The sequence below is a fragment of the Salmo trutta genome, chromosome 5, assembly GCF_901001165.1.
Source record: "Salmo trutta chromosome 5, fSalTru1.1, whole genome shotgun sequence".
Lineage (NCBI taxonomy): Eukaryota > Metazoa > Chordata > Actinopteri > Salmoniformes > Salmonidae > Salmo > Salmo trutta.
In genome coordinates this window covers 50,917,319-50,942,980 of record NC_042961.1, presented here as the reverse complement: position 1 = coordinate 50,942,980, position 25,662 = coordinate 50,917,319, and the positions used below count along the sequence as shown (strand labels likewise).

The 25,662-nt window shown below is 44.7% G+C and overlaps 2 protein-coding genes across 4 annotated transcripts in view; one reads left to right on the top strand and one right to left on the bottom strand.

Moving 5' to 3' along the window:
• Window positions 1-13,884: 13,884 nt before the first annotated feature.
• Window positions 13,885-25,662, bottom strand: part of LOC115194411 (negative elongation factor A) — a 12,924-nt gene continuing 1,146 nt past the window's right edge. For both annotated transcript variants that reach the window (XM_029754088.1, XM_029754089.1), the window contains exons 2-11: window positions 22,085-22,256; window positions 21,404-21,565; window positions 20,712-20,801; window positions 18,075-18,202; window positions 17,886-17,955; window positions 17,604-17,692; window positions 16,391-16,502; window positions 15,877-16,193; window positions 15,504-15,603; window positions 13,885-14,513 (exon numbers count right to left, since the gene is read on the bottom strand). In XM_029754088.1, coding sequence (XP_029609948.1) covers window positions 14,329-14,513; window positions 15,504-15,603; window positions 15,877-16,193; window positions 16,391-16,502; window positions 17,604-17,692; window positions 17,886-17,955; window positions 18,075-18,202; window positions 20,712-20,801; window positions 21,404-21,565; window positions 22,085-22,256 — 1,425 coding nt within the window. In that variant the 3' untranslated portion in view covers window positions 13,885-14,328. The remainder of the gene's footprint in view (window positions 14,514-15,503; window positions 15,604-15,876; window positions 16,194-16,390; window positions 16,503-17,603; window positions 17,693-17,885; window positions 17,956-18,074; window positions 18,203-20,711; window positions 20,802-21,403; window positions 21,566-22,084; window positions 22,257-25,662) is intronic.
• Window positions 15,609-25,662, top strand: part of LOC115194412 (neuropeptide-like protein C4orf48 homolog) — a 15,471-nt gene continuing 5,417 nt past the window's right edge. Inside the window, exon 1 of one of the 2 annotated variants that reach the window (XM_029754093.1) lies at window positions 15,609-15,666. The gene's annotated coding sequence lies outside the window, so the exon portion shown is untranslated. Of the gene's footprint in view, window positions 15,667-22,220; window positions 22,294-25,662 lie in introns of those variants that run through there. The other variant, XM_029754091.1, reaches the window with a different exon arrangement.

Here is a 25,662-nt window from a genome sequence, read left to right as displayed (position 1 = left end):
TCGCAAAGCGTATTTTTCTGGGCGCAGTGCTCAGATTATTGCAAAGTGTGATTTCCCAGTAAGGTTATTTTTAAATCTGGCAAGCCGGTTGCGTTCAAGAGATGTAAATCTATAATTCTTTGAATTACAATATTTTACCAACGTTTTCGAATAGTAATTATTTAATTTGTTGTGCTGACTTGACTGGCGGTTATTGGAGGGAAACGATTTCCTGAACATCAACGCCATAGTAAAACGCTGTTTTTGGATATAAATATGAACTTGATAGAACTAAAAATGCATGTATTGTCTAACATAATGTCCTAGGAGTGTCATCTGATGGAGATTGTCAAAGGTTAGTGCATAATTTTAGCTGATTTTCTGGTTTTGGTGACGCCTGTCTTTGAATTGACAAAACATTACACACAGCTATTGTCAATGTACTCTCCTATCATAATCTAACTTTATGCTTTCGCCGTAAAGCCTTTTTGAAATCGGACAACGTGGTTAGATTAAGGAGATGTTTATCTTTCAAAGGGTGTAAGATAGTTGTATGTTTGAAAAATGTGAATTATGACATTTAATTGGTTTCAAATTTGCCGCTCTTGATATTTCACCTGTTGTTGATAGGGTGCACCACGGGTGGCACGCTTGCGTCCCACATAGCCCCAAGAGATACACTCTCCTTAATCCAACCACATTGTCAGATTTCAAAAAGGCTTTACGGCGAAAGCATAACATTCGATTATGATAGGACTGCGCCAACACAAGAAAAACCACACAGCCATTTTCAGGAGAGGCGTCACAAAAACCAGAAATACAGAAAATTAAGCACTAACCTTTGACGATCTTCATCAGATGACACTCATAGGACTTCATGTTACACAATACATGTATGTTTTGTTCGATATCCAAAAACCCCATTTTACATTGGCGTGTGATGTTCAGAAAATATTTTGCCTCCAAAATTTCCGGTGAATGAGCACAATTTACAAAAATACTCATCATAAACGTTGATAAAATATTAAACTGTTATTCAAAGAATTATAGATCAACATCTCCTTAATGCAACCGCTGTGAAAGATTTCAGAAAAGCTTCACGGGGAAAGCACACCTTTGCAATAATATGAGTACGGCGCTCAGAAAAAAACATCAGGCAATACAAATACCCGCCATTTTGGAGTCATCTAAAATCATAAATAGCATTATAAATATTCACTTACCTTTGATCTTCATCAGAATGCACTCTCAAGAATCCCAGGTCCATAATAAATGTTGTTTTGTTCGATAAAGTCCATCATTTGTGTCCAAATACCTCGTTGTTAGCGCGTTCAGTAAGCTACTCCAAATGTAGGAAGCACGCTGAAAATTTCACGACAAAGTCAAAAAAGGTTTTATTTACGTTCGTAGGAACATGTCAAACGATGTATAGCATCAATCTTTAAGGCCTTTTTAACATAAATCTTCCATAATATTCCAACCGGACGATTCCAATGTCTTCAAAAACGTTATGGAACACAGCTACCTCTCACGTGAATGCGCGCCACTGAACTCATCCTTTTCTGACTCACCAACTTCCAGGTCCTCTTGTTCGCTCTCTGTTCACTGCAAAAGCCTGAAACAAGGTTCTAAAGACTGTTGACATCTAGTGGAAGCCTTAGGAAGTGCAAAATGAACCCCTTTCCGTCACTGTGTGTTAGATAGGCAATGACTTGAAAAGACTACAAGCCTCAGATTTCCCACTTCCTGGTTGGATTTTTCTCAGGTTTTTGCCTGCCATATGAGTTCTGTTATACTCACAGACATCATTCAAACAGTTTTAGAAACTTCAGAGTGTTTTCTATCCAAATCTACTAATGATATGCATATCCTACCTTCTAGGCCGGAGTAGCAGGCAGTTTAATTTGGGCACGTCATTCATCCTGAATTTCCAAATACTGCCCCCTATCACTAAAAAGTTAATTAGGTTTATCAGTTAATTGACAGGTGTGAAAGGTTTTGATGAACGCAGAAACATCCCTCTTTAACCTAGGCCAAAAATAAATGTCTCAGTATGCGATTGTAGGTTTGCCTCACACTCAGATGTCCAGCAACATCGTTGTGGGAAGTTTTCAACACCAACTCACAAAACTTAACTGGTACAACAACCTGACTAATAGCCTCCCCCACAAAACAACTACTATGAGGCATCCACTTTCTCATCAGGACATGGGCAACATCTCCGAATGGTTTCACAGGCACAATTTGGTCACGCAACTCTTCTAATGTGGGGTCAGCCCATTGCTCCTTGATGAGATTCGAGCGAGGCACAGATAACGGGATCACAGGGAAAGTAGTGACAGATTTATAACATTGCCATCAGTCTGCGCAGTGACCAGATCGCCACGGCTCATGGAGAGAACACCTCTGGGGAAACTCTGTGCGCTCTCATCGGGAATCCCTACAAACGATGGCTTAGCAGAAACCACTAGAGATGGAGACACGACAGGCCATACACGCTCACCAGCAAAGTTATTCCCAAGAATAACGTTGATACCCTCAATAGGCAACGAAGAACACACCCCTACCACAACCTCGCCTTTCACCAGTTCAGAATCCAACATCAGTTTATGCAATGGAATTGACAATGTTCAACCCGATTCTCCTCATTAAAATACTATTCCCTGAATCAGTCACAGCAGAGAAGAGTAACACAGGCTAACAAGTACTGCATTTACCCTTAGCCCTGAGAACAGGACATTCGTTTTTCCAATGACCTGAACCCTGACAGTAGTGACACTCTTGACTAAAGTCAGCTTTACCACGGGAGCCAGGGTCAACCCTAGATGAATGAAACTCTGCCCGTAAACCAGTGTCTCAGTGGGCGAGAACCAATCTCTTCGAACGCCCCCACTCACTCCAAATACGGGGCTCTGCAAAGCCACTGAGTCAAAACATACTCACCTGGCAAAACCGCAGCTTCAGAGAATCTTCACTTTCGTTTGTTAATGTATGCGGCTAGACAATCAGGGATTGTGTCCTTAAATTGCTCTAGCATAAATCAGATCACACAGCCCCTGGAAACACCAGCAATTAAACGGTGAAGATACCTCTCGTGCAAACTCAACATGAGTCTGTTTATCAGCCTTTTTTAAAGTTCTAAATCGTTGGCGGTAAGCCTCAGGAATCAATTCGTAAATCTGTAACACAGCCATTTTAACCTGACACTGTCGACTACACCAAGAGCTGAATATGCTTCCTGCGCTTTACCAGTCAACCCACACTGCAACATTGAACTGTGATCAGAATCAGGCCAACTCCTAGCGTCAGCAACACCCTCAAACAACGAAAAAAAAACGTCTCTGGGTCCTTCTCATTAAATTCTACATTTTGGCAACAGCCGTACGTTTTCAACAGTATCAAATGTGTCCGTGGCACGACCGAGCGAGGAACAACCGCTCGGTAAATCAGGGTCACTTTCACAAAGCAAACTCTCCCCCGGAATCTTTCCTTCCCTAACTAATTCTAGCCGCTCTTGTTGCAGCTTGATTTTAGCACACGCCAAATCCTGTTTAAATTCCAATTCCTTTTCATACTTAACACGATCATGCTCCAGTTTAGCTTGTTCTTGCTCTAGCTGTAACAGAAGCAGTTCTTTCTGCTGTTCAAAAGGAAGACTACTAGGGCTAACAGACGGAGAGGCCATTGTAACAAAACAGGGAGACTGCTGGGGTGGTGGCGAATCCTTGTCAGAGGCTGCCACAGTGGTAATGTTGAGTATACCACTTTGCATCAGATTGGCCTTCAATATCAACCTAACAGAATTTGACGTTTATCACTTATTTCAACCTGGTAGTGATTAGTGATCTTCAACAGCTGTTCTTTAGTACATAATTCTAACAGTTCCTCTGATGGAACGCGAATGAACTCATCTACATTAGACGCCATAGTCACAAGTAACTACTAAAAATAATCTTGCTCTTCCCCTCTGCTGAGCACACCAGACCACAACAAGAGAAACGCAAATCACACTGGGTACCACAGGATAGAGATGAGATACATAACGAGCTTCCCCAAATCCTACAATAACTCAACCCTAGTCTTCATGCGGATTTGCGGTGTGTAATTACGCACTGTAGCCCGCTGGCATGGGGGAAAAAACTGCACGGATGTGCCCCCGAGACAACTGCTCCGTCCACACCACACAAAAAAAACATGCCCAACATATTTCAAAGTGGAACATGTCACTAAGCCTAACAGGGAAAAAGAAAGGCTATAGCTCCAGGTAGCAAGTGGCACTACCATACCCAAATCTCTCATTGGAGGTACACAGCAGATTGAACTCTGCTCCTCAAACCAATGTCCCAACAGCGAGAGGAGCAAGAATCCCCAGCCTGGGCAGGGGCCTGGAAACTAACCAATGTTATTCTCTCCAATGCAGCACACAACCAATTATCCACCGCAGCGGCAAGTTTAACAAAGGCAACCAACACTGGGCCTACCAAACAGCGCAACTCAAAACAGCTGTACCAAAAGATGCAAACAAAGCACCTACCTATCAAACACTAACTCCACATTTTCTCCCAAACAAAATACACTTACCAGTTAGCTTAACGACACTAGTATTAGGCCTATTGGCATACTTTTCCATGCAACGCACCATTTGATGACATCACCGGACAACCAAAATCACTGATACTTCTAAGGCACTATACCGAACACTTATAAGACTATGCAGGGAATACCAACCAAAACACACCCCAATTAGCATTAATCCCTTATAATGCAACAAAATGCTATACGCAAAAATGTCTAGGAACCAACCTTATAATCCTGGATGAGCCCCCACTTGTCACGAACCGGCTCGTAGCCCGTAACAAAAAGGGAGACAACGCAGAGATCAAAGAATGACAAAATATATTTATTAACTGAGGTAAACTATATACAATTAACCATGGGGTGTGTGTGTGGTCTTATGTAAGGGAGTAGTTGCGTACATAGATGGTGATAATGAGGGCCGTTGAAAGGTGCCAAAACAAACAACCCAAAAATGCCACAACCAAAAATAACAGTGTGTCTGCATGGAGTGAGTCTCCTCAATGAACAGGGGAAAGGTGAATTTATCCTCGGGACACACCCAAGCCCAGGTGTGTCCCATTTCCCTGACAACCCTCCCGGCTCCACCCACCGACATCCTATTAAGGAAAACAAGAGCAAAGAGAAGGAATTCGGCAGACAGAGTGGGAGGTTGTCACACTCGGACCCGCGGTCCATATAGTCCCTGTTATGGATCTGGATCCGGACCGCATTTGAGTATGGCTGCTATAGTGCTACCGCCAACGCTTAGATTTACCATGGCACTAGGTTTGTTAAAAATAGAGCCAAGAGAATTAGAATACAGATACTTACAAAACTTGTTTTACTCAGTCAGGCTTTGATCCCAGGTATCATAAACACACATAAGACATGGACAAATGTGTAGAAATGAGCTTTAAAACTTCAAAATGTTCTCTCCGCCAACAACAGGTGTGTAAACAGTTTGGGGTCGATTGGGTTGTGAAGTGGGGGTTTGTTGCTGTGCAGATAATTGATTATATCCATCCAGTTATCACCTACAGCAAGGTCAAACAAGTTAATGTTTTCGACAATTTACTAAACTACTTATTTAGAACCATATAGTTACAGCAAGTCATCACCAAGACAACAGGAGGAGGGTCTATTTTTCTCCACTTCCTGTCTGACTGACATGCCCAAAGTAAACTGCATGTTACTCAGGCCCAGAAGCCAGGATATGCATATAATTGGTACCATTGGATAGAAAACACTTTGAAGTTTGTAGAAATGCTAAAATATTGTATGAGACTATAACACAATTGATATGGTAGGAGAAAATCCAGAGAAAAACCAACTGTAAAATCTTTTTTTTGAGAGCCCATGCTCTTCCAATGGAATGTATAAGGTCATATCCAAATCCAGCTCCCAGTTTGCAATTCCTATGGCTTTCACTAGATGTCAACAGTCTTTGTTCAAGGTTTCAGGCTTGTTTCTTCCCAAAAAAGGAAGAATTTAGTTTTATTCAGAGTTGGAAATCAGTCTGTACGCGCGCGACGAAGAGCTGCTAATTTTGCGCACCTGCTAATTTTGCTTTCCTATTGAACATACTTCTTTCCGTATGAAATACTATAGTTTAATTACATTTTAGGGTACCTGAGGATTAAATAGAAACATATTCTGACTTGTTTTGAAGTTTAGCGGAAGCTTTTTGGATTCCTTTGTCTGCAGGTTGAAAGAGTGGATTACTCAAATCGATGGCGCCAACTAAACTAACTTTTTGATATAAAGAAGGAATTTATCTAACAAAACGACCATGCATGTTGTAGCTGGGACCCTTTGGATTGCAAATCAGAGGAAGATTTTCAAAATAAGTTAATATTTATTCGCTATTTGTGATTTTAGTACATAACTGGTTGAAAAATATTTTGATGTGGGGCGCCGTTCTCAAACAATCGCATGGCATGCTTTCGCTGTAAAGCCTATTGTATATCGGACAATGCAGTTCGATGAACAAGACTTAAGCTTTTAACCGATAAAAGACACTTGTCTGTACCTAAATGTTTAATATCCATCATTTTATTGATTATTTATTTGAATTGCGCACCCTCCAATTTCACCGGAAGTTGTCGAAAGTTGTCCCCCTACTTGTAGACTAGTTCAACACCAATTCCATCCTCCTCTCTTTCATTTTGGCAAAACGGTCTATGGCTCTGACATACAGTACACTTATTTTTTGTTGTCATAGGCTAGCAAGTATTTTAACTAAGTAGCCTAACTTCATCACATGGGCAACAATGAACCAGCTAAGTTTGCTAGCTAGTTAATGTGAGCTACATATAGGCTACTACATGGGCAACACATACTTAGACAGTGGGGCAGTGTTTTCCCTGCTCGGATGATTTCTCTAGTGAGACTCAGCCACTTGCAAATTGACTTAAACAGTATGAAAACACAGAGAGATGAAATATAAATTATTTCATAATTGAAAATGTTTTATTGGTCAAATATTTGGGGAAGCCTAGCTTCCCTTGGCATCCATGACTACACGCCACTGCTAGGAAATTGTATGACCGGACCTTCTCAAATAGTACTTGAGTACCCCTGCGTTTTAGGTTCGGGGTTGTTTAAGAAATACTTTAGCTATTTTAACAACCAAAAAGTATCAGTGCACTGCTGGCGCAAAAGGACTGGGTTTTGATGAATAAATAAGTTGTGGGTATGACGAGGCTTGGCCTCTCACTGGCCAATCAGAACGTGCTCTACGGCAACATATGCGGTTGCTTCAAATTGTGTATTTAAAGTATTTTATGTACTGCCCTGAAGTCAACTCCAATATTAGTCCGTTATAGTATGTTAAATGGCTTACATAAACAAAATATAACCTATCTTTGCTAAATAAATTAACTTGAACCCATTTGCTTTCCACACTGTTCAAAGTAATTACATGGTTGGCTTCAATAGCATTCACACTGATATAGGGGCTAGGCCTACTGTAAATTGCATTATGGCTGAGCATGGACATGCCAAACATTGTCAATAAGCAAAATGTAATTAATTATTGATAAGGCCTAAAAAGAGAACTAATAATTCTAAACAAAACAACTCATTTTAAATAGGCTATGTCACACGTAGAGGTACCATAATTTCTCCCAGTGGGCATATAATATTAAAACAACGCAGACTATGGAGGGTTTTATGCACATCCAAACTTTTCACAGTAGCAGGACAAATATCCAATAAAAAGGGAGAATGTCCACTCACCATTATACTGCTCCCAAATAGCCCTACTGTATGTTTTATGAACATAATCGGAACCATTTTACAGATCAGATCGCATTCACACATCTCCAGAAGATGTATTGCATGCGCGGCACAGACGTTGTAACCATAAATCCAGGAAGGTGAATCATTCTAATAAGATTGGTTGTAATACAATTAAACGAAAAACAATCTTTTTTTAAATACATGTAAAATGTAATCTGCAGGATAAAAAAAAAAGACACTCATTGCTGTTGAACCATCATTCGTTATAGTAGGTCTAAGGGAGGGCTTGGGTTTTGAAAATATGAAACGGAAAACATGCAGGTGTTACAGGTTACAGATAACTTCTAAATATGAGGTTTACCAGTGTTCACCGAGGTTCTCATCTCTCGTTTCATGATGGGAATGGACAAGTAGGTTTTTGCGCACGTCCAAACCAGGACCTCATGGCTAAAATAAATGTGGGCCTGCCTACAATTCATAGATAAAGTGTCACGTTGCGTCAATTCGAATCTGGTATTAGGATATAAACAAACCATGCAACTTAGTTTTGCAATGATTATTTAATTCATAAATAGAATGATAGTACAAATGGAAAATGTGATGTTCGTATACGGTCTCTCTGTGACACCACGCAGGGCAGACAGAGAAGAGAGCGTCACATCCTATTGTTCTCTCTTATATACTCTGACAGAGATAGTTCCCGCTCAATGCTGGCCTGTCAGAGGGAGGAGGAGCATGTTTTAAACTTGCTCCTCCTAACGTCGGCGTGAAGGCTGGTCCCAGCGTCGTGACACACTTCCTGTTGCCGGTTGTAGTTCTTCTTGTCTTCAACAGTTGATTTATTCGTAGTTTATGTACTTATCATTGTAGCATAGCTTCCCCAGTATATTATATAAGTTATGCATCCAAATAGCCAGTTCAACCCTAACAAAAGGGAATGTCAGTTCACTGTTTTATTCCTATGAAACTTCATATTTTAATAACGTTTTGGTGATTTTAAGATTTATTTCCAAGCTGTCTCAGGAGTCAAACACTTTATCGACATTATTGACTACTTCGCAATTGCTCTTGTTCCATGCGCATATGGGAAGTGTCACCCCAAACAACAGCTTTTGGTTGGTCTTAAATATCCCAATCAGCGGTTGCTGAAATTAGCACTTTGGATCATGTTTTTAAGGACACACCTCATATTTCCACTCCTCCCATCTGAGCGCAAGCGAGTTGATATAAGACAGGTAAATTGCCGAACCTGGCGTTAGGACTGGAAAATGCCAGTGGGTCAGTTTTTACATGACAAAATGGCAAACGTACGTGTATTTGACACTAGCGTTGCCTTAATCCCCAGCTGTAAATAGAACCCTCTGTGTTCAATATGTTCAAAGTTGTGTTGTAAGGTTCTCTGTTCTCTTCCTAGGCGAGGAGGAGATTAAGAAGGAGAGAGAGAAGTACACAACGTTCCAGCAGCACTACGATGAGCGTGAGTTCGAACACCTCCTGAAGAAGGCCAAGGACAACATGAAGAACAACAAATACAGGATCCTGGTACAGATCATTATGGCTGTCCAACGCAGAAAGAATCGCAAGTCAGTGGTTTGATGGCCTGTATCTGTGGTGTAAAGTACTAGTATTTTTTGGATTATCTTCACTTTACTATTTATGACAACTTCTGCTTCACTACATACCTAAAGAAAAGTATATATTTCTTATACCATACACTCTCCCTGACACACAAAAGTAGCCTACTTGTTACATTTTGAACGCTTAGCAGGACAGAAAATGTATAATTCACGCATTTATCAAGAGAACATCCCTACCTGTTAGTCCCTACTGCCTCTGATCTGGTGGACTGATTAGAAGCACGTGCTGCTCATCTGTGTTCCCACCAAATGCTGATTTAAAACGATGTGTACCTACACACTGGAGAAAGCTGAACCGTCTGTGTATACCATCCCTAATGCATTAAAAACCTTGATTTTATTTTTGAGTGCAGACACATCACACCCTTCGTCTGAATTTGCGGTTTTTACGCACAAACCAAGCTTCTGGGAATGCTTGATTGTCCCCGCTGTTTAGAACTCACTAAACATAAATGCTTCTTTTGATGTTGGAGTGTGCCCCTGGCTGTCTTTAAAAAATAAAATGGTGCCGTCTGGATTTCTAATTTAAGTAATGTGAAATTATTGATACTTTTATTCTTAAATTATTTGGTTTAAAATATACTTTACTCAAGTATTTTACTGGGTGATTTAAACTTGTCATTTTCTAAACTGAGCAAAAAAAAATGAACGTCCTCACTGTCAACTGCATTTATTTTCAGCAAACTTAACATGTGTAAATATTTGTATGAACTGAACAAGTTCCACAGACATGTGACTAACAGAAATTGAATGTGTCCCTGAGCAAATATGGGGGGCGGGTCAAAATCAAAAGTCAGTATCTGGTGTGGCTGCCAGCTGCATTAAGTACTTTTTGCCAGTCCTGTCTAGTCCAGCGACGGTGGGTTTGTGCCCATAGGCGACGTTGTTGCCGGTGATGTCTGGTGAGGACCTGCCCTTCAACAGGCCTGCAAGCCCTCAGTCCAGCCTCTCAGCCTATTGCGGACAGTCTGAGCACTGATGGAGGGATTGTGCGTTCCTGGTGGAACTCGGGCAGTTGTTGTTGCTATCCTGTACCTATTAATTTCCTGTTACACTTTACATTAGAATTATCACTGAGCCCACAGTTATGTCTATTTAGGTGGAATCTACATTTATATAGCTATATTCATAAAAAATAAAATTGTGCAGAGAGGGTTTTTCCATGTTACAATCATTTCAGCACCATTACATTATTGAAATAAGCATGCATGGACATACTCATCTTCGATTGTATATAATTTCACTGCCATCAGGAAAGCACAAAAGGGTGTTTCAGAACTATGTTGAAACTGGTGGTCAAGCTTCATGCCCGTGGTCTGGTTTTGTATCCCAGCAGGTAAGATTTATTTGAAAAAAAAATGTTTTTTGGGGGTGAAATGCTAATTTCTAGTGACTTGTTTTGAGTAAAGGATACAGACAAATCTTAGCCTTGTAATTTGCTTACATTTTAAGGCGGGCCTTGCAGAGGAGCACTTACTCTGGTACAGTCCAATCAGTCTTAGGGACATTCATATGAATGGCGGCTCGTGATTGACTGAGGCGGAAGGCCTGCTGAAATGTTTGGACAGAAATGCATTTCATTACCTTAGCCTATAGTTAATTAAACCAGTGAAAGGCAACAGTTCGCCAAGAAAATAGGGTTTTTCAACAGGTCCAGTGCTGCAAGATCCATAAATTCAACTAAATGCCCCAAATCATGTGTTAATTAAAAAGCCTGACTGGATTGACATAACAGAATACCACCAGTCCTAATAGAAATCAGAAATGACTGCAGATCAAAAACACAGTTCCAGCATAACTGAAATTGCAGAGAAAAGCTTAATTGTCAACTATATTGCCTTGCAAAAAATAAAAACCTTATCCTCTCCTCCATTAGTGAATAAGAATACAATTTTGGGACATACAAATGGTAAACATTCAGGGCCATACACCAAAGCAAAGCGCCAGTCTGAGTCTACTGAAGGATTGGGCCTCATCAAGTAGCAAGCAATGAACATTCAAGCTGTGTTGGCTAATCTGGAAATTAATTCCACCAACCTTTCATCCTGTAGCCTAAAACTCTGTCATGAGCATGACAGTCAATCCGAAGGTCAGGTGCCGCACAAAGTCAGTGCTGTATTGATTATGGGTTACTTTATTCCTGATTTCAGATTGTAATGACATATACAGTATACTCACAGCCGCTCATCCCACCACGAGATGCTGCCTGTTGGGGCCAAAATCCCATTCGTTTTCACATCTGTTGACCATGATTACTGCCTGCTGTTGGAATGGAGTTAGATCAGAGCGGCTAGGGCGTTCAAAGCTCCACGCCCCAAGAGGAGCAATAGACTTGAAGCAGCAGTGCATTTCTTCTCAGAACCTCTAGCTGTCAATGTAATCTAATGTAGCGGTCCTGGATGCTAAAACATGCCCCCCTCAGAGCAATGAAGCCAACTGAAATAGTTTGGAACATATACTGCTCAAAAAAATAAAGGGAACACTTAAACAACACAATGTAACTCCAAGTCAATCACACTTCTGTGAAATCAAACTGTCCACTTAGGAAGCAACACTGATTGACAATAAATTTCACATGCTGTTGTGCAAATGGAATAGACAACAGGTGGAAATTATAGGCAATTAGCAAGACACCCCCAATAAAGGAGTGATTCTGCAGGTGGTAACCACAGACCACTTCTCAGTTTCTATGCTTCCTGGCTGATGTTTTGGTCACTTTTGAATGCTGGCGGTGCTTTCACTCTAGTGGTAGCATGAGACGGAGTCTACAACCCACACAAGTGGCTCAGGTAGTGCAGCTCATCCAGGATGGCACATCAATGCGAGCTGTGGCAAGAAAGTTTGCTGTGTCTGTCAGCATAGTGTCCAGAGCATGGAGGCGCTACCAGGAGACAGGCCAGTACATCAGGAGACGTGGAGGAGGCCGTAGGAGGGCAACAACCCAGCAGCATGACCGCTACCTCCGCCTTTGTGCAAGGAGGAGCAGGAGGAGCACTGCCAGAGCCCAGCAAAATGACCTCCAGGAGGCCACAAATGTGCATGTGTCTGCTCAAACGGTCAGAAACAGACTCCATGAGGGTGGTATGAGGGCCCGACGTCCACAGGTGGGGGTTGTGCTTACAGCCCAACACCGTGCAGGACGTTAGGCATTTGCCAGAGAACACCAAGATTGGCAAATTCGCCACTGGCGCCCTGTGCTCTTCACAGATGAAAGCAGGTTCACACTGAGCACGTGACAGACGTGACAGAGTCTGGAGACGCCGTGGAGAACGTTCTGCTGCCTGCAACATCCTCCAGCATGACCTGTTTCACGGTGGGTCAGTCATGGTGTGGTGGCATTTCTTTGGGGGCCGCACAGCCCTCCATGTGCTCGCCAGAGGTAGCCTGACTGCCATTAGGTACCGAGATGAGATCCTCAGACCCCTTGTGAGACCATATGCTGGTGCGGTTGGCCCAGGATTCCTCCTAATGCAAGACAATGCTAGAGCTCATGTGGCTGGAGTGTGTCAGCAGTTCCTGAAAGAGGAAGGCATTGATGCTATGGACTGGCCCGCCCGTTCCCCAGACCTGAATCCAATTGAGCACATCTGGGACATCATGTCTCGCTCCATCCACCAACACCACGTTGCACCACAGACTGTCCAGGAGTTGGCGGATGCTTTAGTCCAGGTCTGGGAGGAGATTCCTCAGGAGACCATCCGCCACCTCATCAGGAGCATGCCCAGGCGTTGTAGGGAGGTCATACAGGCACGTGGAGGCCACACACACTACTGAGCCTCATTTTGACTTGTTTTAAGGACATTACATCAACGTTGGATCAGCCTGTAGTGTGGTTTTCCACTTTAATTTTGAGTGTGACTCCAAATCCAGACCTCCATGGGTTGATAAATTGGATTTCCATTGATTATTTTTGTGTGATTTTGTTGTCAGCACATTGAACTATGTAAAGAAAAAAGTATTTAATAAGATTATTTCATTCATTCAGATCTAGGATGTGTTATTTTAGTGTTCCCTTTATTTTTTTGAGCAGTGTATTTAAACCGTAAAATGTAAAGGCTACAGCACTTATGAGTGTTTTAAACATACTTTATTTTGGACTATAGGGTGCCGCCCCCAACACGCTAATGGACAAGCCGCCACTGAATACCAGTGAGACTGCATTGTCTTACGACAGGTGTCGTCATGCTAGTGCAACCCCCGTTGCCTGAACTTCCTGTCTTGAAGAGTAATCCGACAGATCAGTGTGGACGAAGCTGTCAACAGTGCATCTTTACCATAGACCAACTTTACCCTAATCATCATGATCTTAGAGAGAGATGTTCTGAAGGACTTATGTTAAACACTCTGGAATCTGAACATGTTTTCACTTTATTTTCTTCCCTTCTTGGTAAGGTAAGTAGTAAGCTGCAAACGTCCCATTATTTACCTTCTCACAATGAAAAACACGGACAGTTGTAATAACGACTTTCTCTTGACATAGTGTGGCATGCTTGTACCTTTAATAGTAAAGCAAGTGTTAAGTTGTCTTATCAAAATAAGGTATAACTTTGTACCCCTCCCCTTACCAAACATTCAGGAATCTGAGGGGACATATAAACAAAAACAGAAAAACAAACCAATGGGGGGAAAAAAGTTTTGAGTATCCCCCCTGCCTGGCAATGCAGGAACTTTGAAAGAGGGAGCCATACCCCCTTAACCTGTACCCCCCTATCCCTCCCACTAAACCCTCCCTAGCCCCTCACACACTGAATTTGGCCCATGTCACACACACACTTGTGCATACACACAAGTCCCTGTCCACCAGAGGAGGATTTGGTCTGTGTTGATGCTTGCGCATGCAAATGTATGTATGTATGTATGTATGTATGTATGTATGTATGTATGTTTAGTCCCGACAGGCAGGCCAGCAGCCTCCTCAGGAGGCGTTGGTGATTGGTTTGTACTTCTTGAGGCGGGTCCACTGTCCTGTGGAGTAGTTCATCTCAAACACTGTGTCCACCAGCATGGTGGTGCTGCCTGTGCCATCCGCCTTGGGAAGGATCTCTGTGTGTTCACTCAGCTTTATCTGGATAATGTCCCCCTGCTCCGGACATGGGTTCTCTGGAGGAGGAGATAGATCAGTTAGGTGTTCTAGAGTGTTAGGGTAGAAGGGTTCTCTGGAGAAGGAGGAGGGGATAGATCAGTTAGACGTTCTAGAGTGTTAGGGTAGAAGGGTTCTCTGGAGGAGGAGGAGGGGATAGATCAGTTAGACGTTCTAGAGTGTTAGGGTAGAAGGGTTCTCTGGAGGAGGAGGGGATAGATCAGTTAGACGTTCTAGAGTGTTAGGGTAGAAGGGTTCTCTGGAGGAGGAGGAGGGGATAGATCAGTTAGACGTTCTAGAGTGTTAGGGTAGAAGGGTTCTCTGGAGGAGGAGGGGATAGATCAGTTAGATGTTCTAGAGTGTTAGGGTAGAAGGGTTCTCTGGAGGAGGAGGAGGGGATAGATCAGTTAGGTGTTCTAGAGTGTTAGGGTAGAAGGGTTCTCTGGAGAAGGAGGAGGGGATAGATCAGTTAGACGTTCTAGAGTGTTAGGGTAGAAGGGTAGAAGGGTTCTCTGGAGGAGGAGGGGATAGATCAGTTAGACGTTCTAGAGTGTTAGGGTAGAAGGGTTCTCTGGAGGAGGAGGGGATAGATCAGTTAGATGTTCTAGAGTGTTAGGGTAGAAGGGTTCTCTGGAGGAGGAGGGGATAGATCAGTTAGATGTTCTAGAGTGTTAGGGTAGAAGGGTTCTCTGGAGGAGGAGGGGATAGATCAGTTAGAGATGTTGTGTGGTGATATGGTAGAAGTCAGACATTTTCAACTAGCAGTGAGGGTAAGAGTGTTAGAAGGTGTGTTTGTGTACACATGTACATGTGAGTAAATAGCCAGTTAGGCTTAGATTTGACCCCACCAGAGGGCTTGCACATATCCACATTACAAAAACATTACTAGTATGTTAAACTCACAGTATACGACTAGGTGGACATACTCCAGGGAATATTTCTAATCCATTGCAAAAAGCTATTACTTTTTACTAAAATGAGGGAGTATTTTGCAGAAAGCAGTACAGTACCTCTGGATCCGGCCATGAAGCCAAGGATGAGCGCTTTCTCTGGTCTGGTAACCTTGTTGGCCGTCTTGAACATTTCCTGAGCAGCATACATCTGGTCTCTCTGAGGTTACACACAGCGGCACAGAGGTTACACACAGCGGCACAGAGGTTACACACCACTAAGGTAGGTAAAACAACCACACATCAGCCATTGCAAGTAAACCACCATTCCACATACCGTACTACAATCTCTACAGTCAATGTTTGTATGTAAGCATAGCAGTCTCACATAGTAAGTAGTCCAGATTAGAACGCTCGCCCAATATAATGGTTATTCTAAGTAGAATACTAGTGTGGATATTGGAAGTCCCAATGATGCCTTGAGTCAACTCACCGTGAGCGAGAGGTTCTTCTTGGGCTGGGGCTGCTGGGGCGTGGGCGTCGGGGGCTGGGGGGGCTGTGTGGTGGGGGTCTCGGGCTGCGTGGCGGTGGCGGCAGCCGGGGGTCCGTTGCTGCTGGCGGGGGTGCTGGCTGGCGTGCTGGGCGAGGCGGGGGCGGTGGGGCTGGTGGCAGTGTTGCTGGCGTTGTACATGGGCGTCCTCTGTTTGAACTGGCCCGGGAGGGTGCTGGTGGCGGCAGCGCCGGGCGTGGCTGACTCCTCAGGCTGGCGACCCGACTGCAGGGCGTCACGTCCCAAACCACCTGCGTTCGCTAGAATGAAGTACCAGTTATCGACATGAGACTATCGCTATATCACTCTGCCAATCTGAGAAGATTGGATAGGAGTAACTACAGAAAACTTGTCTGGAGTGCAAGGAGTGGAATGTTAGCACAAACCGACTGATACCCAGGCTAGCCAAATGGAGGGTTACCCTGAGATCTGAGTAACAGCTCTGTAGGTGTCTCACCTGGCTGTGTCTCTGAACTGGGAATGTAGGAAGAGGACGGGACCATACTGGGGGTAGACGGCAGGTAGCTCGTAGATGGCAGGGCGCTCTCGTTGTTCAACGCACCCAGTTTCTGAAACACAGGAGAAGTGGGTCAATACCGCTGTATAAGTTGCATTACATTGTGTGAGTTAGTGTGTGCGCGTGCGACACCGAGCGAGCGCGCGCGAGACACCGAGCGAGCGCGCGCGAGACACCGAGCGAGCGCGCGCGAGACACCGACCGACCGACCGAGCGAGCGCGAGACACCGACCGACCGACCGACCGAGCGAGCGCGAGACACCGACCGACCGACCGAGCGCGAGACACCGACCGACCGAGCGAGCGAGCGCGAGACACCGACCGACCGACCGAGCGCGAGACACCGACCGACCGAGCGAGCGAGCGCGAGACACCGACCGACCGACCGAGCGCGAGACACCGACCGACCGAGCGAGCGCGAGACACCGACCGACCGAGCGAGCGCGAGACACCGACCGACCGAGCGAGCGCGAGACACCGACCGACCGACGAGCGCGAAGACACCGACCGAACCGACCGCCGAGCGCGAGACACCGACCGACCGCGACCGACCGAGCCGCGAGACACCGACCGACCGACCGACCGAGCGAGCGCGAGACACCGACCGACCGACCGAGCGAGCGCGAGACACCGACCGACCGACCGACCGACCGAGCGAGCGCGAGACACCGACCGACCGACCGACCGAGCGAGCGCGAGGACACCGACCGACCGACCGACCGAGCGAGCGCGAGACACCGACCGACCGAGCGAGCCGCGAGACAGACCGACAGACCGAGCGAGCGCGAGAGCACCGACCCGAGCGCGCGAGACCACCGACCGAGCGCGCGAGACACCGACCGAGCGCGCGAGACACCGACCGAGCGCGCGAGACACCGACCGAGCGCGCGAGACACCGACCGAGCGAGCGAGACACCGACCGAGCGAGCGAGACACCGACCGAGCGAGCGAGACACCGACCGAGCGAGCGCGCGAGACACCGACCGAGCGAGCGCGCGAGACACCGACCGAGCGAGCGCGCGAGACACCGACCGAGCGAGCGCGCGAGACACCGACCGAGAGCGAGACACCGACCGAGCGCTCGAGACACTGAGCGAGTGAGCGTGCGAGAGTGACACCGAGTGTGTGAGTGACACCGAGTTAGTGTACCTACCTGTGTAGATACCAGTCCAGCAGCATAGTCTGGTGTAGCGTTCTCCACCACAGCCTCCTCTTTAGCAGCTTTCTCCCCAGCCTCTGTTTCTGTACACACAGAGACACAGAGAGAGGGCCATAAGTGGTTTAAGTTCAGACTCAACTTTTCTTGTCCTGAATGTTGTAGAAAATACCACTAGCAGAGAATCAATTAGTAAGAGTCAGTGAGTCTGAAGGATGGTGAACAACAGTGAAGACTGCTAGCTAGAGAGGGATTGATGGAAATAGAAAAGGCAGTTACCCAAAGTCTTTCTTCTCCTCTTTGCCTCTCTACCAGCTCCCACCATATCCAGCTCTGAGATGTCTAACAACTGGAGAACAGAGAATAATGTGCATCAGCTTCTCTTGACACATTTCAACACACACTATGTAGGGAATAGGGTGCCATTTGGGACACAACCCATGCCACTTGTTAAGCCCCCTTAGTCACCTTGACCCCCCTCTCCTTGCGCAGGGGTGTCCGTGCTGGGGCGATGGGTGTGCGGTTGCTGGGGGGGCTGAACATGCTGGGGGTGGTGGGGCTGCGGAACGGGGCTTTGGGTATCCCCTTCAGGGGTGCTGGAAGGAAGGGTAGAAAACATGATAACATGATCTCAGCAACCACTCAGATACCAGTGGGTATGAATCAGGTTTTCCGTTAGGAAAATGTGGCGCCGGACATTTGAGAAATGTACCAGACTCATATGCATTGGGTGTGTAACCTGATTAGGGCGTCCACCCACAGTGCTCAAAATGACAGAAAAATCACATTTAGAGTATGGTAGTTCATCTTAACCGAACATGCAACTCAAGGATGCAACTTGCGCAATTTGAAGACGCTAGAATAACTGTCCACGTGTATTTTTCCTCAGCCAACAAGATAAGTAACGAACAGCAAAATCACTAGCGTATGTCAATCTATCTCACATGGTAGAAAAGTTGACCTACTCCATTTGTCAGCTTGTCGTTCTGTGTGACAAAGAAATGCCCTATTCCAAAACAGACACTGGGGCAGTTGTGGGACAATAGAGCCCAAATCCATACAACCAGTAGCCCTAGGATACTTAAACCCTGCTAAAAAGCAATGAATCTGATGCAACAGATCAGAACGTTTAGCTTAAGAAGTTGATCAACTATAATTTCTTCACATTACAAAGCGCAGCGATGCACAGATTGATTGTTTAATAGTCACATGTACAGGGTTGCAGGTGTGATGCAGGACTAAGTGAAATAAAATAATTAAAATGGTAATAAAAAAACAAATAGCACTATATACATCTTAACTGTCGCAGTGATGAATAAATATCCATTGGGGTGGAGGCAGAATAAAGACCATAGGGAGAGAAACATGACCATTGAGGGGGTTGTGGGGACCAAGTGAAATAAAAACAAAATATGTTAAAAATAAATACATAATATACATATTAACAACTGCAACAGTGATGAACGCTATTGGGGTAGGGGGGAATGTCCATGGGGGAGTAGCAGGGGTGGGGGAGCAGCAGGTAATGTAAGTGACCATTGAGGGTGTGAGGGTGGGAAATGTCCATAGGGGGAGTATTTGGGGGAAAATGTCCATGGGGGAGTAGCAGTGGGGAGGCTGGAGCAGATAGCTGACTAATGGTGGATATTCAGCAGCCTGATGGTCTGAGGGTAGAAACTATTGTCCAGTCTGCCCACGCCTGAGTAATTGAACAGGGCATGGTTTGGGTGGCTGGGCTCCCTGATGATCTTCTTGACCTTCCTGTGACACCTGGTTCTTTCAGCTGCACGTATCACCATCTAAAGAGTCCTGCGGTCCGCGGCAGACGAGTTTCCGTACCAGGCTGTGACCCAGCCCGACAGTATGCTCTCGATGGTGCTCCTGTTGAACACTGAGGGCCCTCGGGGACAGGCCGGATTACTTCAGCATCCTGTTTAAGAGTCTCTGTCGTGCCTTTTTCACTACGGTGTCCCAGTGGTTAGACCATTTCTGCTTCTCTGAGATATGTACGCTGAAGAATTTGAAGTTATTGACCTTCTCCACAGCGGCCCCGTTGATGATGATGGGGGCGTGTCCAGCCTGGTTCCTCCTGAAGTCCACAAATCAGCGCCTTTGTTTTGCTAACATTTGAGGGAGAGGTTGTTTTCCTGGCACCATGCCGTCAGAGTGCCTACCTGTAGGCTGTCTCGTCGTAGTTGGTATATCAGGCCTACTACTGTCGTGTCGTCAGTGAACTTGATGATGGAATTGGAACTCTGAGACCACGCAGTCGTGGGTATACAGGGAATACAGGAGGGGACTAAGGACACACCCTTGTGGGGCCGTGTTGAGAATCAGTGTAGATGAGGTGCCTACCTTCACAACCTGGGGGCAGCCCGTCAGGAATTCAAGAATCCAGTTGCACAAGGCAGTAGGCTACACGCGAATGTTCATTCCATAATGCAATTAGTGGGAAAACACTCAAAAGCGCACCGCGCACGCGCTGCTAATATGACCAGGATTCTACTTTTGGATACTGGACATTGAAGGAAACAAATAGAACATGAGAGAAATAGACTACTGGTTTCATTGGCATATGGAAGTCTTTATAAAATAATTGCCTCCATGTTGGATCGGATTTTGGATAGAGGATACTTTGAAGCAAGGTAAGACATGCCCTGTTATATGCAGTTAAATGTTCAGGTTTCAAACAATTAAAGGATAAGTAATTTTTTCGCAACAAAATGGAATAGAACATTGCAAATATAACAATTTAATGTGTATACTGAGAGCTTTGCCATTTCTAAAACTAGGTATTTTAGTGTTTTTGGAGCATGCTTTTCCTGGGGTCCCCATACTACACAACGAGGATGCGATTTGCTGTAGCTATGTGGAATCGTTGCCATCAAAATATATATATTTTTTTAACACGCAATTACATTTAGAATTGTTCCGCAATGATTGCGCTAATAAAAGCATGTTTCACTCCAGCAGCAACAAATTACTTGATTGAGGCGCTGTAGCAGCAGCTCTTGCGTTATTCATTTCAAGGCTAAACCCTGGTATAAATGGTGTACGTGTTCATAGGCATAGTCTTGGCAACAACAAGAAGTGTGTCAAACTCACTGGTGGTGTCCATCTTCTTGACCAGGCCTCTTCCTTTGGCGTGGAAAGGCACTCCCGCTGTCTTCTTCAGCTGTTGAGCCGTCTCTGTGGCTGAAAACACAATAACAATGAGTCAATGGGGTGTATTAAATCAGTGAACATTGTAGCATAACATTTTGCAATGGAAAACATTTTAAAACTAAAATAAGACTTTCAATAGAACCAATTCAGGTAGGTCCTTTTTCGTCCTGTTTGCTTCTGTTAGGGTCCTAGTGAATACACCCAAGGGTGCTGTTCATTTGGCACCTGACAAAAGAAACAGGGAGGGACTACATTAACTTGTCCAATAAGAAACGCTCATGTTTGTTTTCCAGTGCGTGTCCTGCAATGAACATGAGTCATGACCATTCATCAATGTGACAAAAAGACCATTCAACTTTCTGTAAAATTAGCACAAAGGAGAGGAGACCTGAAACATGGGGAGGTATTTCAACAGTTTAAAGTGGCTTCCTTTTCTCATCTGCTTTCCTTCATCTGCACTAATAACAGTAAATGGACAGGAGGGGGACCTGATCCCAGATCAGCACTACTAATCTGAGACGCTCGATACATTTGTCCCCAGATGAAGATGCGGAGATTGAGGTGAAGAGACGAGGTGGCCATTTTAGACTCTTGTCATGTACCCTGGATGGAGTGAATGTGTCTTATCTTACATTTCTGCAGCAGCTCTGCCCTGAGCGTGGCACTCTTGGGCTTCCTCTTCAGCTGGAAGTGTTTGACGGGGGGCGTGAGTGGGCCCACCAGTGTGGTCAGGGCGCTCTTGTTCAGGTACTGGCACTCCAGGGGGAGCATGGCTGACGCCTCACACTCACTAACTGCAGGGAGGAGAGCAATCAAAAGCATTTATTTTTTTGTTTATTACATCTCTAAATGGATCTTGAAAGCTTAATTAGGACCTTTTTACATCAGCAGCTGACAGTGTTTTTACAGTAACACGACCTAGACCCCAAAGAGCAAGTGAAAGCCGTTAGCATGATGCAGACAGGCAGGTGTACTATAACCAACCAGTAGCTCTATATACATGTACACAGGTGATAAATAAAAAGTGCACAATGACAAGTAGTCTAGAGCTCAGCAATTCACCGCTCATGTACTGAATACAAAACACGATTCTCCACTCTGATACACGGCCAATCAACAGGTGATTGTAGAGCAGCACCAACATGCTGGAAAAGGTATCCTACTTGAAATAGGTACAAAAAAAAAAACACAGAGCACCATTTTCATAAATCATTCATTCCAGTGACAAAGCTAGAACCATGGACCTCAATGACCCCTGCTGTTCTCATTTTCCCCCTTGACTAGTAACCCCTGACATATGGTAGCGTACCCACCTTTCTCCCGGAGCTCCCCCAGGATGTCCTGTACGTTGGGGTTCTGCTCCTCCAGGTCCAGGTTGAGGGAGCCTGTCTCAGGGAAGGACTTTAGGATGTCTGCCACCATCAGTACCCAGGGCTCAGAGTCCACCGTGGCCAGCTGGATGATCTCGGACAGGGCTTCCTTCATCTGCACAGACAGGGTCAGGGAGGAGATGATTGTGGAGGTGAGTAGAGCGAGATTCAAAAACATTGTCCAGTCTTGTGGAATGGTAATGTGTTTTTAGGCTTTACATGCATGGCTCACAGTAGGCCTAAAGCAGTTTATATAAATGGTATAGAACAAGGTATAGAGAGAAACTGAACCTAGACTCTCCATGGGGCAGGGTGTGTAGGGGCAGAGGGTGGATATGGAGGTTAAAGCAGGGAACGGAAATGGAATATATGTCAACACCTGGACACTCGCCAACTACACCACCAGTTGAGGCTCCTCAAAGGAGGAAAGAGAGGACCATCCTCCTCAGTGAATTTCATAACATTTAAACATTCCAAAAGTTCAACTTTTTTGATAAAACTACACTAAATATGTTCACGTCACCAAATAATTGTTTAAAACACACTGTTTTGCAATGAAGGTCAACAGTAGCCTTAACTGCACTCTGTAGGTAGCACCATGATGTAGCCAGAGGACAGCTAGCTTCTGTCGTCTTCTGGGTACATTGACTTCAATACAAAACCTAGGAGGCTCATGGTTCTCACCCCATTCTATAGACTTACAAAGAAATTATGACAACTTCTGGAGGACGTTCTCCAACCTATCAGAGTCCTTGCAACATGAACTGACATGTTGTCCACCCAATCAAAGGATCAGAGAATTAATCTAGTACTGAAAGCATAAGCTTCAGCTAGCTAGCACTGCAGTGCATAACATGTGGTGAGTAGTTGACTCAGAGAGAGAAAGACAATAGTTGAACAGTTTTGAACAAATTAATTTCTTTAAAAAAAAGTAACTTAGCTAGCAAATGCAGCTAGCTAGTTTAGCCTACTCAAACACCCTGCTCAAACAGATGGATGCTATATTAGCTTGCTGACTATGACTGTCCAACACAGCACTGGAACTGTTCCAAGTCAAGGTAAGTTTTTGGTTTAACTAATTTATTGCCACCGGGGCCAGCTGGTGTAAGCTCTAAACTGCTTACTGACTATACACTAACGTTACTGCATGATTGAAGCAGGTTTCCTATCGCTTTAGTTCTGTTAGCTATGCTGACTATGGTTACTTTAGCTAATATGGTGACAACGATGTAGGCTGTGTTTAGCGGTTATGATATGGTTTGGCTTGGAAAGGTTTTTCGGCTGGTCACATACAGCTGATGCATTGAAGTCCACAAACAAAGGTGAAAGGTGAGAGGAGGTGAGCGCATAGATGCCAGAAGGAATACAATGTGGCTGCTATGAAAGTGAACTGGGTTTACACATGATCAGGGGTGTATTCAATCTGCCGATTCTGTTGAAAACGTTTGTTAAACGGAAGCAAACGCAACAAAATGTGGATAAACGTACCTGAATCTGTCCAATAGAAACTCTTGTTTGCAACTGATGGACTAATGATTACACCCTTGGTAAGCTAGATGCACGCAAGAGTGTGCAAGGCGGTATTGAATGTGTCACTGTCTGTCCATGCTTCACCGTCTGTCACCTCAAATTTCTCTCAACCTATGTGCACCTACGTTGTAAACTTTCATTCATTGTCTAGGTTGTAGCAACCTCATGATGGGTATAGGGAAAAATTATGTATCATGTAGTATCCTAAACCTATCAATTTGACATTGATCTGGGTGAATGGAATATGAATGGCAGTCACCCAATATGCTGTAATAGAAATAAGGCCACGCTCATAAAAATAAAAATGTCCTCATCATAAACGGCACCGTACTACACCTGCAATATAGCGAGTGTGCTGACTTTCTGTTTCCTGGCCTGGTATGGTGGGCTGTCAATTGCCTTACAAGGCCATCATCGGGAGGACCTTAAGCCTTGGTTCCAAGCTCAGCAGGCTGCAGTGCAGGGGGCTTCATGGCCTCCATCATAGATGGACAAGGCCAAGCGCATCATAGAGAACCCTGCACACAATCTGGCCCAATGTTTTGAGCTGCTGTCCTCCAGAAGGAGATATAAGGTCCCACTGTTCAGCAAGAATAGGAGCAAGGCAAGTTTCATTCCATCAGCCACAAGGCTGCTGAACAGTGGGACAGGCCCAATATATGGTCGGACAGAAGGCTGCAGGGACTGTGAATGTGTGCGTTAAGCTAAAAAAAAAAGAAAAAGGCTGCATTTAAACTGACAGCCCAATTCTGATCTTTTATCCACTAACTGGTCTAATCAGATCTGAAAAATATCTGATGTGATTGGTCAAAAAACCAATTAGTGGAAAAAATGATCTGAATTGGGCTGCCTGTGTAAACGCAGCCCTATTAACTTTCCAGTGTTTGTGTATTTGTATTCTGATCGCACAAAATGAATTTCCATGTAAATGAACAATAAAGTATATTCAATCGTACGTAGAAGCTACAACTTCCGTGGTGCAGAATGTCAACCAGAGCTGGCTCCATTGGATGAAACTTAGGAGTGCAAAGAACTTTGGACTAATTTTAGAGATAATATATGACAGGAGACACAGATTTTGTTATGGTCATAAAAATGGAAGTGACAAGTCTAACTGTATAGCCTACATGTAGCTAAGTCAATCGCTTACCGGTATTAATCACAGAAATAGAATGGGTAAACAAAGCAATGTCGAGACATTTTATGGAATGCACCTGGTTTACAACACCGGTTGTAGACCAGTTGAGTTATATTTATCAAAGCTTAACTGTTGATAGGTGATTTAGAATAGAGCAACAAATATTTCAAAGGCCATCTCCCAATAGTTTGGAGTTGTGACCTTGCTAGCTCACTGGTTACGCCCTCCAAAATGGCACTAACTGGCAGTCCAATCCAAAATGAAATCTGGAATCGGCTTCCTAATTCGCAACAAAGCCTCCTTCACTCATGCTGCCAAACATACCCTCGTAAACCTGATTATCCTACCAACCCTCGACTTCGGCGATGTCATTTACAAAATAGCCTCCAACACTCTACTCAGCAAATTGGATGGAGTCTATCACAGTACCATCTGTTTTGTCACCAAAGCCCCATATACTACCCACCACTGCGACCTGTATGCTCTCGTTGGCTGGCCCTCGCTTCAAATTCGTCGCCAAACCCACTGGCTCCAGGTCATCTATAAGTATTTGCTAGGTAAAGCCCTGCCTTATCTCAGCTCACTGGTCTCCATAGAAACACCCACCCATAACATGCGTTCCAGCAGGTATATTTCACTGGTCATCCCCAAAGCCATTTCCTCCTTTGGCCGCCTTTCCTTCCAGTTCTCTGCTGCCAATGACTGGAACGAATTGCAAAAATCACTGAAGCTGGAAACTCATATCTCCCTCTAACTTTAAGCATCAGCTGTCAGAGCACCTTACAGATCATTGCACCTGTACATAGCCCATCTGTAAATAGCCCACCCAACTACCTCATTCCCATATTGTTAT